General features: G+C 38.1%; 1 protein-coding gene across 1 annotated transcript in view; it reads right to left on the bottom strand.

Annotated features, from left to right (window-relative positions):
* Nucleotides 1-596: 596 nt before the first annotated feature.
* MAOA (monoamine oxidase A) overlaps nucleotides 597-20,284 on the bottom strand; it is an 89,505-nt gene continuing 69,817 nt past the window's right edge. Inside the window, exons 10-15 of the mRNA XM_037821982.1 lie at nucleotides 13,477-13,530; nucleotides 7,132-7,189; nucleotides 5,752-5,849; nucleotides 3,941-4,052; nucleotides 3,688-3,750; nucleotides 597-3,497 (exon numbers count right to left, since the gene is read on the bottom strand). Coding sequence (XP_037677910.1) covers nucleotides 3,351-3,497; nucleotides 3,688-3,750; nucleotides 3,941-4,052; nucleotides 5,752-5,849; nucleotides 7,132-7,189; nucleotides 13,477-13,530 — 532 coding nt within the window. The 3' untranslated portion in view covers nucleotides 597-3,350. The remainder of the gene's footprint in view (nucleotides 3,498-3,687; nucleotides 3,751-3,940; nucleotides 4,053-5,751; nucleotides 5,850-7,131; nucleotides 7,190-13,476; nucleotides 13,531-20,284) is intronic.

Genomic DNA, 20,284 nt, shown 5'->3' with positions numbered 1-20,284 from the left:
TAGGTTAGCTCTCCTCCTACCTAAACCTGCCTTCCTCACTCCCTTAAGTTGTGTTTCCTGAGCGCTGTCCCCAATATGTTTGCTTCTCAGGCTACATCTCAAAGTCTATTTCCAAAAACCAATCCAAGACAAGGAGTTAACTGGGATACAGAAAGTCCAAGTGACTTAACACCCCTGTCATACCAATAGATAAAACCAGAAAGTAGCTGGAAACAAAATTCATAAATCTCATAGTTTTGCCATGAAAAGAATCCTTAGAGGCCATCTAGTGCAAACTGGTCTTTTCTAGATGGGGAGATTGAGGCAGAGAACCAAATGATATGCTCAAGGTATCATAGCTAATTAAGTGAAAGAACTTAGATCAGAATGCAGCTCTTCTGTAGCCCAGTCAGGTAGACTACGACATTCTAGTGTTTAATCAGTTCCTAAGCAACCTTAATGACACCTGAGAATCAAACCAAACTTTGAGAATTTGGAGTCAAAACCACATGGCTTTTGAAGTCTTTCCTCTGTGAACAATGACTCATTGGGACCTCCTACTATAAAAAGCCATTCAACCTTCTGACTGCCAACTGAATAAAGGAGCTGAGACAAAATTGGGGTGGCAGTGCACTTTATTAACAAACAAAACACTACCATACAGGCAACATCTTATTTTAATGGCAAAACTCACACATATGCACACTTCCAAGTGTAGTGCTGGGGCAAGTTTCAGACATAGAACATCAGGCACCAAGTTCACAATCAAACCAACATAGTTCACTATCCTTCAGTATTTCTTCTGTGGTGTAATATAAGACCTATTTAATAGTTACTTATTACAAAAGGTTAATTTTTTCAATCTAATTCTCGACCTTAATATGGAGGCAGACTCGCATTCAGGTCTGTGAAGTGGATGCCTTAGCAGGCTAGCCTCTATTAGCTTCTTAAACCGATTTTAGTTTCTCTGGTTCAGAAAAATGTATCTTCATGTTGGACAACCCCACATATGATGAGAGCTCTCGGCTCCAATTTCATGTCTAAGCATATCTAAACTGACAATTGATTTTGATACCAAATCTGTAGCTTAGTGGGGTTGATCTAATTAGGATAGATTAATTGGTTTCTAAAAAGTTTGAACAGAGGGTAAATCACATATTCAGGAGTCCTTCAAAATACAAGACTTAAATATGTAACAACCTTATAACCATTAAAACTGTTGCCAGTTAAGTTTAAATCAGCATTTCCCAAAAGATGTGTCAAGACTGGGTTTATTTGTAAGTGAACAGAAACAAGTGAAAGAGATTAGGGATGAGATTTCTCAAATCAGTTTGGTAATATGTAACTCCTTATGTATGGGGGCATGTATCTGAGACATTACCCCAAACTCCTAAATTAGCTAAAATCCCTTTGAATTGCAAAGTAAAGAGTGACAGAAAAATTCTGCTCTTTGTTCTTAGGAGAAGCAAAGCTTTGGAAGACCTTAAATCCTCATATCAGGGTGTAGTGACTTAATTTTGTGCCTATGATAAGGTTAATGATGTAATAAACTTGCTTGGCTGTTTTTTTTCTGGCAATCATTAATTTCCATTAAATAAAAATAGGAGATTAGGATAAGAGGTATCAGAACATAATGGAGATAACAAGGATATGAAATCAAATACTGAAAATGGGAAGAGACAGATCTAATAGTAGGCTTGCCAACTATAAAACAGTCTTGGGACATTTAGTAGAGGGATAAGCACAATGGTAGTGCTCTATTATAAAAGTATAAGATAATTCAGGCACATAAAGATAAATCTGAATAATAAAAAAGATGAACTTGAATCTAGTTTATTTAATAATGTGTGGAAATATGTCCATTGAAATTTTTATTTAAAAAATTTGGCATGTAAAAGAGTAAGCTTTAGTTATCTAAAACTTAATTTGAAATACTTCATTCATCAGTAGTGCAGGGTAATACTACTGCAAGTACACTACATGATGTGTGCCATTCTTCTGAACTCAACTGCTTTTATTTGATCATATCTGTGTTGATTTTTTCAGATATTTATGTTAAAAAGTAATTTATGGTGAAACTTTTAGGAGGGGCTTTTAAAACTTTTAGTTTTTAAAATGGGGAAAGGTAAGAAGTGGGCACAGTTCTGGGCCTACATTACTCCTATGTTAAAGAACTTAGTCTTCATATATAAAGCCAGTTAATTTCATGTTTTTCACAAAACTTAACTAAAGCAAGTGAGATTATAATATAGAGCCCTAATTTCCGATTTGTATTTGATAGTCTCAACAAATAACAATCAGAAACTCATCATGTGTATTTCAGTCCTTGAGAATAATTGGCATGTTAATATTTATTAAAAGGTAACAATGTTGAAGGCATATGTAAGTTAACTGATATGCCCAATTCCACTGTGGTCATAGGGAAAAAGAAAAGAAAATATGCCACTAGGGGCCTTCAGATAGCTAGAGGCTACCTGAAAAAAGTGAAATACTGCTGCTTTCCTGAGATCAGCATAAAACGTTATCACTGACAATGAGTGAACTGATATGCCTGTTGTAGTTAGTCTCCTGTGGAACTAGGAGCTACTTAGGAAGGCCTCCTGGGCGAGGGTACTGCTACTATTTTATTCGGCTCACCTGGGGAGCTGCACAAACGTCACAGCAAGTCAATTTAAGCATTGTAACTAGGTCAAGACTCTCCTCCTTAAGAAGCAAAAGAGAAAAACACACAAATAGGCTAGCGCTAAGACTAGATGTCTAGAAAATTCACAGGAATTAGAAATGGTCAGGAGATTGCTGAGGCAGCACCTGTAGAAGATGTCCTCCTACTGGGCTGAGCCCCAGCATCCCCAGACCCCACATGCTTTCATTTCACATTCCCTGATACAAAGTGGGAGCTGCTCACCTGAGTAAGCAATGAGTCTCCAGGCTCTGTACCTAAACTTCATCATTTCCTGAAGACAGGTAAAGGACAGTCACAAGCTGGGCCTTAACCTATTCAACCTCCACAGGGAGAAAGTTCAATACTTTATTTCTGTAATCATTAGATATTTTGTCTTATAGGGGAGAAAAACAGGAGAGGCATGGCTTCTGAAGAGAACTTCAACTTTAACTTCTTGAAATTGATCACAAGTTTCTATTCTATCAATCAATACAAGTTACTCTACACAGACAAATAACAAGAGGGAAATTGATCTTACTGAAATTAATTAGGTGATTCTTTTCGTTGTTTCATTTTAACACAGAGACTAAATTGAGGGCATTAAATCCAGTGCATTTAAAGATGATCCAAAGACACAGCCTTTAAATTGCCAATATTTTCCTTTTGATGGTACTGGGGAAGAGAAAGCAGAAAGCATGAGGCTGAAAATTCAGAATCGTCTCAGCAGCCTGCATTTGTACACCACAATCCACAGGGCAGTTACTGAGGTGGAAAATCCAATGATCTTAAGCAGGCCAGCCACCGAAGGCAGGTTCTTCTCCCAGAAAGAGTGGGTGATTTCCACAGCTGGAACATCCTAGATGAATGAACACATATCTTTAACAGAAAACTCTTGCACTGACAAGGAGCAGCAAAACATATCTGCCAACTAAGTGCATGGATATTCTCTGGATAGCTGGATCTAAAATTAAGTCAGAGGCTAGCAGAGATGAGATGTGCATTTATATGTGGATACTGGTCTATGGAGATGGAGCTGCTAAACTTACCTTTGATTCAGGTTCCTGTACCCATATGTCTTTCTTTGCCACCTTCCCCAAAGCATTTAAGACCTGAAAGAAAGTGAGCCCAGTGTTATGAATGAAGTTCTGTAGTTTCAACAGATTCAAGGCTTTGCTGGTCATGGAGCAAGGGGCAGAGAAGTGAACATACAGATTCTATCAGTATCAAGAACTAGAAAGACCAGATGCCCAAAATGCTGCTGTGAGTCAGGAGAGAGAGTGACTTAGCTTCCCTCCTCACCTCTCTAGCTGCCCGTTCTCCAGCCTCTACAGCCCCTTCCATGTAGCCGCTCCACTGTGTGGCAGTCTCTGTGCCAGCAAAATAAATCCTGCCCACTGGCTGGCGTAGAACACTTAAAGGAAACAGAGAATTCACAGAGTTACCTGGGAAGGTGTTGAGAGTAAACGAGCGAATCACTTGCCCTCATTTACCCTGCAGAAGATAGGGAAACTCAAATGGTTTTAAAAATACCCATACAATTCAGCCAAAGGTGAAAGGCTATTCCTTGTTTCCTGGGCCTGAACTTTCAAGGATCTGAACTTTCAAGCCAGAGAGGATCAGGCTGTCAGAGCATCAATCAGTAAAGTGGATGTGGACCTTTTTCAAGCCAGCCAGAGTTAATAATATAAGAAAATGCACTAAATCCATAATCAGATTTAGTTGATGTGTGTTTCCTGTATGAGGTACATTCTATTCCCTACACTGTATGATGCCTGGCTTTACAAGAGCTATGTTCTTCGTGAGATCTCAACTGATTGCAGGTCCCAGGTATGCCCAGGGTGTCAGGAGCAACTGTAGTGGGAGTGGGAAGACAGGGGAGACTGTCATTTCTGGCAAAGGATGAAACCTGAGGGATTAGATGGGTCTGTCTCCTTAAAAACCTCTGTCCTGTTAGTCTATATAAACTTATCTGGGGATGAGCTGAGGGCAGGGGAATGGTCCTCTTCTTACAAAGAGATCTTGGCAAAGAGAACCAAGGAAAGGCTGGGATAAGTAGGCAACTATTCCCTCCTATCTTCTCAGCTTTGACTCCTGCCATGTCTGCAGCGACTTTCATAAAACCTTCTAAGCTTCAAACCCCCACTCTAAATGCCTTCACCTAAACCCACTGTCACTCCTCTTTCCAATTCAGGAACCCTTGGCTTCATCTATTCCTGATCCTATTTCCATCTTCTAAACTTCTACTTTTGACTCCAGAACTAATCCAGTTAAACAATTCTGTTATCACCACCAAAGATTGATTCCATTAGGAAAAAAGAAACAAAGCTCCTGTAAGGAAAAGGTTCACAAAATCCTTCTCCCTTCTCTATAGACAAACTTGACCTTGAGTTAACTTTCTAGCTCTGTTCCTCTGGAAACCTGATATAGGTATAATGCCATCTATGTTACCAGGCAACACTGTTTAATGCTAAAAATGACACCCCCATTGGTAAACTGCATGTGGCCTGGGAGGACTGTAAACAAACTGTAAATATCTAGTAGGAGGGCATTGCTTGGGGCTTCCCAGAATGCAGTAACTCTGGTAACTGGCTATGTCCCTTGCAGGGACCCTGTATGCTATGCCTATGAGGCTGTTTCTATGGGGCACAGGGCTTCTAAACAAAGGCAGCCTCCCCACTTTGTGTAGATCACCTTAGCTGTATACAGTGAGGACTCCTCCCAATGGAGAAGAATGTGTGACACTGCTCTGCGGGCCAGCTCTGTTAATCCCATACCCTGCTGAGTAGACTGGTGTTAAGTAGCCTATGGTAGCAGTGGGAAGCTAAATGTCTGGCTGAGCTCAAGAAGGCCCCTTGGTGTATGCTTCAGATTGCTTCATTTTCACATGAACTGCTGACACCTTAAATCCTCAGCTGTGTTCAGCTATTGTTCTATGTACTGACAGCAAGTACATACTTATTTTTCTATGGACATCCAGAAATATACAAAACTAGCAGGGATATTAGAAATAGGTATGATGACTACTATTTATCAAATTCTCATTGAACTTCAATTATCTGTTTAAGTTTGATGCATGTCTTTTATTAATTGGTGCAGTGGTTGGCTTGTACCTTCCGTATTGAGTCATGATCCCAGGGGGGAAGTAGGCCGTGTAGCAGCCTCCTGAGTACTGCTCCTCACACCAGTTCTTCTCTTCATAATGCACCGGCTGCAGTTCAGTGGGTAGAAAATTCCAAGGGAAAACAAAGCTGAAATGCTGCCAGTCAACAACGAAGGCTCTTGTGTGTTTTACTTTAACAAAAGTTTACATTTAAAAAAGAAAAAAGCAGACAGACATGCTTTCTCTACTCATTTAAAGGGGAAATATGGTGGTACCAAGTAATGGCCCTTTGTGAGGTACCGTGTGATGAAACGTGTACAATTGCAAAACCATTGTTTCTGCTCAGGTCTCTCAAACATCAGCAGAGAATGATTTGGAAGAAATATCCTAGGCTATTTTTCTTTCTTTCTATTGAAATAGGATCCTTCACATTCTCCTTTCTCAACCTGAAGTTGAGACATGAAGCACTCCAATATCTGGAAGAGAGGGCATTTCCACGCTGATTCTGAAGTCCTTAGTCCTAAACCACCAACAACTAGGTTGTGGAAAGGCCTGCTCAAATCTTTGGATTTTCGAAAATAACAGAACATACTTCCCCATCTACTCAGGCATTATTGCTGAGGAAAGGTTGGGAGGGAAGAGTAGGAAGGTAAGCACAATGTCTGCGAAAGGCTTTGTTCAGAACAACTACTCTAAGCTGAAAGAATGATAATTAAGATGAAAAAATGTTTCCTAAGGGACATGAGAGAACCTTCTCTTATTTCTCTAACATTCTGAAAGTTTATTATTTGAACAGTCCTCAGATAATCTCCTAAAGAGGTCCCCAGCCATCTGGAAGGCCCTTCAGAAATAATTTCATTGTCATAATCTCTTTCAGTCGTGGACTGAATGCACTGAAGTTCGTTAAACGTATGAATTTGAGTCTACAGATGGAAAAATAAATTAGTATGACTTTGACCTGGAAAGAGGGTCTAGATTGAGTTTATCCTGTCAAGGTACATACTATTGTGCTTTCACCAACAAATGATGATATATCTGGGATTCTATTTTGCAGCAGGTGGTTGACATGGACAGGAGGGCAGGGCCTCTGTTCTGGAACCCATCTCATCCAACCCTTCAGATAATACCCGCAGCTTCAGGCATTAATTACAATTGGCTGCCCATTATCCAGTGATTAGTGAAACAGCCCAAACGAACCTTTTCCACCAGAAATTTCACCTGACATCAGCTTTTAATAGCCTTTGGTGATTGCTATAGTTAATCCTCCAGTTAAGCATACCCTCTTTACACTCTCTTCAAAGAACTGTCAGAAAACCAGAATCTGCCTTGCTTTACCACTTAGAGCAAACAAAGCCAAACCTGCTAGGGATTAAAGCAGGTGGATTCTTACTTGTAAAGCTTCTTGGGATTCCAGAACTTTGGCATAGAGCTCACAGATTTTCCTCTTCCTATAAGAAAGAACAAAAAAATGTTAAGAAAGTAATACCTGATGGCTATAGAATAAATATAGTGAGTGCCAGAGCTCTTGCCACAGAACCAGCTCGTTAAGGAAAAGTTAAAATCAATGGCCACCTGTTACTACATAAAAGCCACAGTGCCATGAATCTCTGCACTCAAATTAACTCTGTGCCTCAATACGGTAATTTGATTTGACAATTCAACAGACCTTTTGCTTCTTTTCTACATTTTGCTTCTTTCATTACCCAGTACAATATCTATTCTGAGATTTAAGTGGGGAAAATGAAATCAAATTAAATTTAGTTTGAGGAACTGATTCTAAGTCACTTTTCTGGAATCTGTAAAATTCTAGGAATAATTCCTTTTATACATCTAAAGTAATTATGAATATGAGTGTCTTTTTAACTATGCTGTTCTGGGTTTTAAGTAGCTATGAAGATATAAAGCTCACTTAATCTTTTAAGCATAACATAAGATATGCCATATGGGAGCAAGGCCTCTGGTCATTCCAATCTAGTAATCTGTCATTTGATAGAATGGTCTACAGACCACAGTACTCCAAAGGGTATTTGATGGGGTTTTGAGTGGGCATGAGGAGCTTGTGATGTTACCTCAAACACAGTCTTTGGTTTCCCTCATAATCTATTATTTAAATGACCAGCACAGAACATGGTACGTGGTACATATTGGGTCTTAAAAATCAGTAGCTTAAGTTATTCAAGCCGTTCTTAAAACAAGATACATTTTAAACTCACAACTACCCTTAGTTAAATATTTTTTAAAAAAAGGTCTAATTTACTAAAATCATCCATTTTAGAAATTAAGGGTTCTGTTATTCAGGATTTTCTTGAACTGGTTCACACTAATCCAGTTACAGCCTCTTCATATTTACTTTCTTTCATCTTTATATAGTTTAAACACTGATAGTGCTCTGAAGTATTTGTTAATGGCTAAGAAACAACTGGAAAAAATGTTTACTAAAAATGTGGCAAAGGGTTTAATCTAAATCTGTAAGACAAGCTTTACAAGCTGACAAGACAAATGGCCAAACATGCAGGGGACAGAGAGATCAAGCTACTAGTAATAAAAGAAACATATTAAGAAAGATACAATTTTATGTTGCCAATTACATTGGAAAAATATTTTTAACACGTCACCAATTTCCCTGAAGAATGTGGCACAAAATATAACCTTATAAATGTGTCCAACACCTCACATCATTTGTGTTACTCCCAGAGCTTCTATCTAGTGTTAAATCAGGAAGAGGATATGGAATTATAGAATGTTGCTTCCTGCCACCATTTTACTGTGGGAGGTTTTAAGGAAGAGATAAATGCCACTCCTGAGATAATGTCACCCAACATTAGGAGGATATTTAAATTGCAGAAGAGTCACAAAAGTTTGGCTTACTTCAAGGAGCTGTTTTTACTACGGATCAAAAATCATAAAGGAAAGGAAGAACTGGAAGAAATCTGGAAGAAATCTCAAGACTGCTGTCTGTCTCTAATCCGAGCCCCTCATCTCAGAGATGAAAAAACAAGAGGCTCAGTGAAGTGACAAGACTTGTTAAAAACTGGTCAGCTAATTAATGGCAAGAGTCAAAGCTTTATTCTTCTGAGTATCCTGCCTGGAGTAGGTGCTCAATAAATATTTGTTGAATTAAAATCCATCCTCAGCCTAGCGCGGTATAGTGAGATGACTGATTCTTACCTACTTCACATGAGTGTTACAGGGAATAATTCAGACATTTTTAGCCAATTAGAAAAAATAAAAGTATTAACAATCATTATTCTGAAAAGTTTAATGATGCTTAATTTATTTTTGTACACGTCATAAACTATTTTGTTAAAATAGAGTGAAACCTAAAGTCCAATCAACACTTAGACCTACACTGTAGTTAAATTTTATTCATGAATGATAAAACAGTAATAATAGAAATATAAGTCAATATTTACTGTACTTCATATTATTAGATGAGCCAAGGAACTGTTCCCCTAAGTACTTCAGGAAATTATCTTCCTCTTACTTTCCTCTCATTAAAATCTAAGTTTTAAAAATAACAGAATATATTTTAAATGATGGCCAAAAGAGGTCACCGTGCAAACCATCTTGTAGTTGAATTTACCCACTGGTTTCTAAATCTGGTTGCTCATCATAATCACCTGAGAAGCTTGTTAAAAAAATACAAATACTCAGGCCCCATCCCTAACCTACTGAATCATAATTTACATGTCAGAAAAATATATTTTCAAAACATTTTTTGCATGGTTTTGATGCAGTCAATTCTGAGAACTGCTGTTCTAGTCAATGACATATTGAGAGTTCTAAGAATGTTGCCTTAAGAACTCTGGAGAGTTCAGCCACTGTGTGGAATCATAAACCAATGTCTACATCCAGGTTGGTATTTATTGTACTATTAAAAATGAGGGGAAAGCAGGAAATCCAAAAGAAAATGTCAAGGTTAGAGTGATGTAAAGAAACAAAGTCCAAGTTAGATGCTACTCCTATCTTGGGCACCAACTAGCTGTATAGATCTTTGGACAAATCGCTCCCTGACACTGGACCCCAAATTCCAGTTCTATTAAGTGAGTAGGCAGACACTAAAATAGTTCCCTTCCTGACCTCAAAGCTCATGTTGCTCAAATAAACAAATGTGTGCAAATGTGGGAACTCATTCTACAGCTTTTCCCTGACTTCCAAAGTCATCCAAGTAACTCTTAAAATGGATTTGCTCTTTAATTTATTCTGCTTAGACTCTGTTAGAGAGAAGTATCCTCTTGAGTGTATATATTAGTCCTCTTCAAAAGCTAGCTAGCAAAGTCTTTAGAGTTACCTTAAAGTAGGGAAGCCCCAGAAATTCCCGGAGGCATTCCTCCAAAGGAAAATGGCTCTGATGCTTTATTAAAAGGCTAAAACTTCCAGGTAAGATTTTATTTGAACAAATGATTCCAGGACAAAACAAAAATACAAGGCAGACTGAAAGAAAGGGAGAAATAAAGAGAAAAAAAACCACTGACCTAAAAACTGTTTTATACAAGGAAGCTCTCAGGAGAGAGAAACATGAGTAATGTGTCCTAAATGATCAACAGTGATGACTTTTATGTACAAAGTTGCCTCAGGTTAAAGCACATGTATATCTATGGCTATACCTTTTCGAATCTTTTACAAGATTCTTTTACAGAGAATCTTTTACAAGAGTCAAGAGGTCATTCTGGAGTTTATTCTTATGCATTATATAGATATCCCTTTTTAGTTTTTAGTGTACTAAAATAGCTAGAAGGATATACTCGAATCTGTTAAGCTGTAATCCAGTAACCTTGATTCTTGAAGATGACTGTATAACTGTATAGCTTTTATGGTGTGACTGTGTAATTGTGAAAACCTTGCAACTGACACTCCCTTTATACAGTGTATGGACAGATGAGGAAGAAAATAAAGACAAAAAATAAATAAATAATAGGGGGCATAAGAGGTATGGGATGTTTTGGATGTTCTTTTTTATTTTTACCTTTATTCTCATTATTTTTTCTGGAATAATGAAAATGTTCAAAAATTGATTGTGGTGGTGAATGCACAACTACATGATGATCCAACCATTGTACACTTTGGATGATTATTTGGCATGTGAATATATCTCAATAAAATTGCATTTTAAAAAGGGGGGCGGGGCAAGATGGCGGCATAGAAAGATGTGGAATTTAGTTAGTCCTCTAGAGCAAATAGTAAATAGCCAGGAACCACTAGTAAATAGTCTGGAACAACTGTTGGGGGTCATCCATGACTGGACACACATTATACACCAGCCTGGAATGGATGGAATGGCTGAGATCGCAGCATAGAACTGAAAACGTGATACTGATTACACCCTCTTAAGACCAGGGCCCGTCTGGTCTGGGAAAATATGATTGGGGTAATCAAGGAAACCAGATGCCTAAATAACAAAAAATTATGAATCACACTAGGAAAAATGAAGAGATGGCCCAGTCAAAGGAACAAACATACACTTCATATGAGATACAGGAGTTGAAACAACTAATTAAAGATCTTCAAACAAATATGCTAAATCAATTCAAAAATCAAATCAAGTAGTTGAGGGAAGATATGGCAAAAGAGATGAAAGATATAAAGAAGACACTGGGTAAACATAAGGAAGAACTCAAAAGTTTGAAAAAATAATTGGCAGAACTTATGGGAATGAAAGGCACAATACATGAGATGAAAAACACAATGGAGACACACAACAGTAGATTTGAAGAGGGAGAAGAAAAGATTCATGAACTGGAGGACAGGACATTTGAAATCCTACACATGAAAGAACAGATAAGGAAAAGAATAGAAAAATATGAGCAGCATCTCAGGGAACTGAACGACAACATGAAGCACATGAATGTATTTGTCACAGGTGTCCCAGAAGGAGAAGAGAAGGGTAAAGGGGCAGAAACCATAATGAAGGAGACAATCACTGAAAATTTCTCAACTCTTATGAAAGACATAAAATTACAGATACAAGAAGTACAGCGTACCCCAAACAGAATAGAGCCAAATAGACATACTCCAAGACACTTAATAATCAGGTTATCAAATGTCAAACAAAAGAGAATTCTGAAAGCAGCAACAGAAAAGTGATCCATCACATACAAAGGAAGCTTGATAAGACTATGTGTGGATTTCTCAGTAGAAATTATGGAGGCAAGAAGGAAGTGGGGTGATATATTTAAGATACTGAAAGAGTAAAACCACCAACCAAGAATCCTATATCTGGCAAAACTATCCTTCAGATATGAGGGAGAGCTTAAAATATTCTCTGACAAACAGACAATGACAGAGTTTGTGAACAAGATACCTGCTCTACAGGAAATACTAAAGGAAGCATTGCAGACAGAAAGGAAAAGACAGGAGTGAGAGGATTGGAAAACAATTGTGGGAGATAGTAGCACAGCAATGTAAGTACACTGAACAAAGATGACTGTGAGTATGGTTGAAAGAGGAAGGTTGGGACCATGTGGGACACCAGAACAAAAGACAAAGACTGTATAACTCAGTGAAACCTAGAGTAGTCAATGATTGTGATTAAAGGTAAAAATATAAGACTGTTTTTACATGAGGGAGAGCAAATGAATGTCAATTTTGCAAGTTGTTAAAAATGGGGTGGTATCGGGGAAAAAACACAATCAAAGCAAACGAGAGTCTATAGTTACCAGTAACACTGTAATATGCTTCCATTAATTGTAACAAAGGCAATGTACCAAAGCTAAATGTCTATAAGAGGGGGATATAAGGGAGGGGTATGGGATTTTTGGCATTGGTGGTGCTGTCTGACTTTTTTATTGTATTTTATTTTTATTTTATTTTTTCTTGTGTTGCTTTTTAGTTGTCATTTTCTTCTTTTTCTTTTGTCTTTTTACCTTTTTTCACCTTTGTCTTTCTTTGTGGAAGAAATGGAAATGTCCTTATATAGATAGTGGTGGTGAATGCATAACTATGTGATTATACAGGGAACCATTGATTATTTACTTAGAATGGAAGTATGGTGTGTGAACAAATCTTTTTAAAAAAATAAACAGAGTGATCTCAGTGCTGGAGAAAATGTGGAGAAAGGGATGTACCTAATCACTCTTGGTAGGGAAGTAGAATGGTGCAGCCCATGTGGAGGGCAGTGTGGTGGTTCCACAGGAAGCTAAGCATGGGGTTGCCATATGGTCCTGCAACTTGGTTACTGGATATATACTTGGAAGAACTGAAAAGAGGGACACAAATGGACATTTGCACAGTGGAGTTTATGGTGGCAGTATTCACGATTTGCAGTGGATGAAGGTGGCCTAAGGGTACACTGACTGATGAACAGAATGGCGAACCATAGTGTATACATACAATGGAATGTTGAGCTGCTACAAGAAGGAGTGAAGTTGTGAGGTGAATGGACATCAAGGACACTATGTTGTGTGAAATAAACCAGAAATGAAAAGAAAAAAGGGGAGGGGGATCAGGACTTGGACTCTTTTTACAGCTGTTTTCCATGATTTTTCTCCATTCATCCTGCAGGGAAACCCTAATTCTCAATCACTGTGAAATGAAAATAAACATGTAAAATCAAATTAATATATTTATATAGGCAAGGACTGGATCAAGGGGACTTGTAGCAAAATACAAAAGGTTGATTTGTTGGGATTTTGAGAATATTACTGAACTCTTGGCTTTTCATCTTGCTAATATGCTGTTGTTAGTACAATAAACATAAGGCTAATTTTTAATATACTTTTCAGGTGTAAATTCTTACCTTATTTCTTTATGGAGCTTAGCAAGTCGATTAGCTTTTCGGGCGAGGATAAAGCTGGAAAGAGAGGTTACATCTGAATAATCGTTTTACAGTCCTTTATCTTAAGAGTGACCCCCCTGTCTTTATTTTTTTTTTTTTTTTTTTTTTAAATCATCATTTTATTGAGATATATTCACATACCACGCAGTCATACAAAACAAATTGTACTTTCGATTGTTTACAGTACCATTACATAGTTGTACATTCATCACCTAAATCAATCCCTGACACCTTCATTAGCACACACACAAAAATAACAAGAATAATAATTAGAGTGAAAAAGAGCAATTGAAGTAAAAAAGAACACTGGGTACCTTTGTCTGTCTGTTTCCCTCCCCTACTTTTCTACACATCCATCCATAAACTAGACAAAGTGGTGTTTGGTCCTTATGGCTTTCCCAATCCCATTGTCACCCCTCATAAGCTACATTTTTATACAACTGTCTTCGAGATTCATGGGTTCTGGGTTGTAGTTTGATAGTTTCAGGTATCCACCACCAGCTACCCCAATTCTTTAGAACCTAAAAAGGGTTGTCTAAAGTGTGCATAAGAGTGCCCACCAGAGTGACCTCTCGGCTCCTTTTGGAATCTCTCTGCCACTGAAGCTTATTTCATTTCCTTTCACATCCCCCTTTTGGTCAAGAAGATGTTCTCCGTCCCACGGTGCCAGGTCTACATTCCTCCCTGGGAGTCATATTCCACGTTGCCAGGGAGATTCACTTCCCTGGGTGTCTGATCCCACGTAGGGGGGAGGGCAGTGATTTCACCTTTCAAGTTGGCTTAGCCAGAGAGAGAGGGCCACATCTGAGCAACAAAGAGGCATTCAGGAGGAGACTCTTAGGCACAAATACAGGGAGGCCTAGCCTCTCCTTTGCAGCAACCGTCTTCCCAAGGGTAAAACTTATGGTAGAGGGCTCAACCCATCAAACCACCAGTCCCCTATGTCTGTGGTCATGTTAGCAACCATGGAGGTGGGGTAGGCGAATACCCCTGCATTCTCCACAGGCTCCTCAAGGGGGCACTACATCTTTTTTTTTTTTTTTTTTCCCCTTGTTTGTCTTTTTTCTTTTTTTTTTTTTTTTTTAACTTTCCCTTCTTTTTTCAAATCACCTGTATGAAAAAAAAGTTAAAAAGAAAACAAACATACAATAAAAGAGCATTTCAAAGAGACCATAGCAAGGGAGTAAGAAAAAGACAACTAACCTAAGATAACTGCTTAACTTCCAACATGTTCCTACTTTACCCCAAGAAAGTTACATAATATAGCAACATTTCAGTGAACTTGTTCCTACTACAACCATCAGAAATTAACAGACCATAGTCATTTCTGGGCATCCCCAGAACGTTAAATAGCTTATCTGTTCTTCCTGGATTATTGTTCCCCCTTCCTTAATTGCTCTCTACTGCTAGTTCCCCTACATTCTACATTATAAACCATTTGTTTTACATTTTTCAAAGTTCACATTAGTGGTAGCATATAATATTTCTCTTTTTGTGCCTGGCTTATTTCGCTCAGCATTATGTCTTCAAGGTTCATCCATGTTGTCATATGTTTCACCAGATCGTTCCTTCTTACTGCCGCGTAGTATTCCATCGTGTGTATATACCACATTTTATTTATCCACTCATCTGTTGAAGGACATTTGGGTTGTTTCCATCTCTTGGCAATTGTGAATAATGCTGCTATGAACATTGGCGTGCAGATATCTGTTCGTGTCACTGCTTTCCGATCTTCCGGGTATATACCGAGGAGTGCAATCGCTGGATCGAATGGTAGCTCTATATCTAGTTTTCTAAGGAACTGCCAGACTGACTTCCAGAGTGGCTGAACCATTATACAGTCCCACCAACAATGAATAAGAGTTCCAATTTCTCCACATCCCCTCCAGCATTTGTAGTTTCCTGTTTGTTTAATGGCAGCCATTCTAACCGGTGTTAGATGGTATCTCATTGTGGTCTTAATTTGCATCTCTCTAATAGCTAGTGAAGCTGAACATTTTTTCATGTGTTTCTTGGTCATTTGTATTTCCTATTCAGAGAACTGTCTTTTCATATCTTTTGCCCATTTTATAATTGGGCTGTCTGTACTATTGTCATTGAGTTGTAGGATTTCTTTGTATATGCAAGATATCAGTCTTTTGTCAGATACATGGTTTCCAAAAATTTTTTCCCATTGAGTTGGCTGCCTCTTTACCTTTTTGAGAAATTCCTTTGAGGTGCAGAAACTTCTAAGCTTGAGGAGTTCCCATTTATCTATTTTCTCTTTTGTTGCTTGTGCTTTGGGTGTAAAGTCTAGGAAGTGGCCTCCTAATACAAGGTCTTGAAGATGTTTTCCTACATTATCTTCTAGGAGTTTTATGGTACTTTCTTTTATATTGAGATCTTTGGTCCATTTTGAGTTAATTTTTGTGTAGGGGGTGAGGTAGGGGTCCTCTTTCATTCTTTTGGATATGGATATCCAACTCTCCCAGCCCCATTTGTTGAAAAGACCATTATGGCTCAGTTCGGTGACTTTGGGGGCCTTATCAAAGATCAGTCGGCCATAGATCTGAGGGTCTATCTCTGAATTCTCAATTCGATTCCATTGATCTATATGTCTATCTTTGTGCCAGTACCATGCTGTCTTGGCAACTGTGGCTTTATAATAAGCTTCAAAGTCAGGGAGTGTAAGTCCTCCCACTTCGTTTTTCTTTTTTAGAGTGTCTTTAGCAATTCGAGGCATCTTCCCTTTCCAAATAAATTTGATAACTAGCTTTTCCAAGTCTGCAAAGTAGGTTGTTGGAATTTTGATTGGGATTGCATTGAATCTGTAGATGAGTTTGGGTAGAATTGACATCTTAATGACATTTAGCCTTCCTATCCATGAACATGGAATATTTTTCCATCTTTTAAGGTCCCCTTCTATTTCTTTTAGTAGAGTTATGTAGTTTTCTTTGTATAGGTCTTTTACATCTTTGGTTAAGTTTATTCCTAGGTACTTGATTTTTTTAGTTGCTATTGAAAATGGTATCTTTTTCTTGAGTGTCTCTTCAGTTTGTTCATTTCTAGCATATAGAAACATTACTGACTTATGTGCATTAATCTTGTATCCCGCTACTTTGCTAAATTTGTTTATTAGCTCTAGTAGGTGTATTGTTGATTTCTCAGGGTTTTCTAGATATAAGATCATATCATCTGCAAACAATGACAGTTTTACTTCTTCTTTTCCAATTTGGATGCCTTTTATTTCTTTGTCTTGCTGGATTGCCCGGGCTAGCACTTCCAGCACAATGTTGAATAACAGTGGTGACAGCGGGCATCCTTGTCTTGTTCCTGATCTTAGAGGGAAGGCTTTCAGTCTCTCACCATTGAGTACTATGCTGGCTGTGGGTTTTTCATATATGCTCTTTATCATGTTGAGGAAGTTTCCTTCAATTCCTACCTTTTGAAGTGTTTTTATCAAAAAGGGATGTTGGATTTTGTCAAATGCTTTTTCAGCATCTATTGAGATGATCAATTGATTTTTCCCTTTCGAGTTTTTAATGTGTTGTAATACATTGATTGTTTTTCTGATGTTGAACCATCCTTGCATGCCTGGAATGAACCCCACTTGGTCATGGTGTATGATTTTTTTAATGTGTCTTTGGATTCGATTTGCAAGTATTTTGTTGAGGATTTTTGCATCTATATTCATTAGGGAGATTGGCCGGTAGTTTTCCTTTTTTGTAGCATCTTTGCCTGGTTTTGGTATTAGATTGATGTTAGCTTCATAAAATGAGTTAGGTAGTGTTCCATTTTTTTCAATGTTTTGAAAGAGTTTGAGTAAGATTGGTGTCAGTTCTTTCTGGAAAGTTTGGTAGAATTCCCCTGTGAAGCCATCTGGCCCTGGGCATTTATTTGTGGGAAGATTTTTGATGACTGATTGGATCTCTTTGCTTGTGATGGGTTGGTTGAGGTCTTCTATTTCTTCTCTGGTCAGTCTAGGTTGTTCATATGTTTCCAGGAAATTGTCCATTTCTTCTACATTATCCAGTTTGTTGCCATACAGTTGTTCATAATATCCTCTTATAATTTTTTTAATTTCTTCAGGATCTGCAGTTATGTCACCTTTTTCATTCATTATTTTGTTTATATGGGTCTTCTCTCTTTTTGATTTTGTCAGTCTAGCTAGGGGCTTGTCAATCTTGTTGATCTTCTCAAAGAACCAACTTTTGGTGATATTTATCCTTTCTATTGTTTTTTTGTTCTCTATGTCATTTATTTCTGCTTTAATCCTTGTTATTTCTTTTCTTCTACTTGGTTTAGGATTGGTTTGCTGTTCATTTTCTAGCTTCTTCAGTTGATCCATTAGTTCTTTGATTTTGGCTCTTTCTTCCTTTTTAATATATGCGTTTAGTGCTATAAATTTCCCCCTTAGCACTGCTTTTGCTGCATCCCATAGGTTTTGGTATGTTGTGTTCTCATTTTCATTCGTCTCTATATATTTAGCAATTTCTCTTGCTATTTCTTCTTTAACCCACTGATTGTTTAGGAGTGTGTTGTTTAACCTCCAGGTATTTGTGAATTTTCTAAGTCTCTGATGGTTATTGACTTCTAATTGTATTCCATTGTGGTCAGAGAATGTGCTTTGAATGATTTCAATCTTTTTAAATTTATTGAGGCTTGTTTTATGTCCCAGCATATGATCTATTCTGGAGAAAGTTCCGTGAGCACTAGAAAAGTATGTGTATCCTGGTGATTTGGGATGTAATGTCCTGTAGATGTCTGTTAAATCTAATTCATTTATCAGATTGTTTAGGTTTTCAATTTCCTTATTGGTCTTCTGTCTGGTTAATCTATCTATAGGAGAGAGTGATGTGTTGAAGTCTCCCACAATTATTGTGGAAACATCAATTGCTTCCTTTAGTTTTGCCAATGTTTCTCTCATGTATTTTGTGGCACCTTGATTGGGTGCATAGACATTTACGATTGTTATTTCTTCTTGCTGAATTGCCCCTTTTATTAGTATGTAGTGGCCTTCTTTGTCTCTCAAAACATCCCTGCATTTGAAGTCTATTTTATCTGAGATTAATATTGCTACACCTGCTTTCTTTTGGCTGTAGCTTGCATGAAATATTTTTTTCCATCCTTTCACTTTCAATTTCTTTGTGTCCCTGTGTCTAAGATGAGTCTCTTGTATGCAACATATTGATGGTTCATTTTTTTTGATCCATTCTGCGAATCTATATCTTTTAATTGGGGAGTTTAATCCATTCACATTCAACGTTAAAACCGTGAAGGCATTTCTTGAATCGGCCATCTTATCCTTTGGATTATGTTTGCCATATTTTTCCCTCTCTCTATTAATATCCTTTATTGTACCCATACCGAATCTCTTTAGTACTGAACCTTTCTCCAAGTCTCTCTGTCCTGTCTTTGTTTCTCTGTCTGTAGGGCTCCCTTTAGTATCTCCAGTAGGGCAGGTCTCTTGTTAGCAAATTCTCTCAGCATTTCTTTGTCTGTGAAAAATTTAAGCTCTCCCTCAAATTTGAAGGAGAGCTTTGCTGGATAATGTATTCTTGGCTGGAAATTCCTCTCTCTCAGAATTTTAAATATATCGTGCCATTGCCTTCTCGCCTCCATGGTGGCTGCTGAGTAGTCACTACTTAGTCTTATGCTGTTTCCTTTGTATGTGGTGAATTGCTTTTCTCTTGCTGCTTTCAGAACTTGCTCCTTCTCTTCTATGTTTGACAGTGTGATCAGTATATGTCTCGGAGTGGGTTTTTTTTGGATTTATTCTATTTGGAGTTCGCTGAGCATTTATGATTTGTGTATTTATGTTGTTTAGAAGATTTGGGAAGTTTTCCCCAACAATTTCTTTGAATACTCTTCCTAGACCTTTACCCTTTTCTTCCCCTTCTGGGACACCAATGAGTCTTATATTCGGACGCTTCATATTATCTATCATATCCCTGAGGTCCATTTCGAGTTTTTCAATTTTTTTCCCCATTCTTTCTTTTATGCTTTCATTTTCCATTCTGTCATCTTCCAGGTCACTGATTCGTTGTTCAACTTCCTCTAGTCTTGTACTATGAGTGTCCAGAATCTTTTTAATTTGGTCAACAGTTTCTTTAATTTCCATAAGATCATCCATTTTTTTATTTAGTCTTGCAATGTCTTCTTTATGCTCTTCTAGGGTCTTCTTGATTTCCTTCATATCCCGTACTAGGGTCTCATTGTTCATCTTTAGTTCTTTGAGTAGCTGCTCTAGGTGTGTCTCTTCTGGTCTTTTGATTTGGGTGCTTGGGCTTGGGTTATCCATATCGTCTGGTTTTTTCATATGCTTTATAATTTTCTGTTGTTTTTGGCCTCGTGGCATTTGCTGTCCTTGATAGGGTTCTTTTAGGGTTTGTAGACCAGTTGAAGTCCTTATCTCTAATTTATCAGATCTACAGCTTCGTGGAGTACACTTTCTCTAACTAACCAGCAGGTGGCGTCCACGAGCCACCTGTTCTCCACAAGCCAGATCTCCCCTGCTTAGCCTTTTTGGTGAGTGGGGGAGTGAGTCTTGTGGGGCCCAATTGGTGTCCCAAGCTTGCGTGTGTAGTTGGTGTTGCCTGCCCTGTATGTGGGGCGTGTTTCTGGGCAGTCGGGGAGGGGGGGTGGCCCTAACAATCAAATCTCCCTGATGATCCTAGAGTTTTAAAGCTACTGCAATAGTCTAATCCTTCAGTTCAGTCCTGCCACAGTTTGTCTCTGCCACTGACCCACAAGTCTTTGGTATTGGCGTATGGCTCCTGAGACTTGCAAG

Source organism: Choloepus didactylus, chromosome X, assembly GCF_015220235.1.
Source record: "Choloepus didactylus isolate mChoDid1 chromosome X, mChoDid1.pri, whole genome shotgun sequence".
NCBI classification, from domain to species: Eukaryota; Metazoa; Chordata; class Mammalia; order Pilosa; family Megalonychidae; genus Choloepus; species Choloepus didactylus.
The sequence above is the reverse complement of the archived record's forward strand: the minus strand, read 5'-3'. Positions and strand labels throughout refer to the sequence as shown.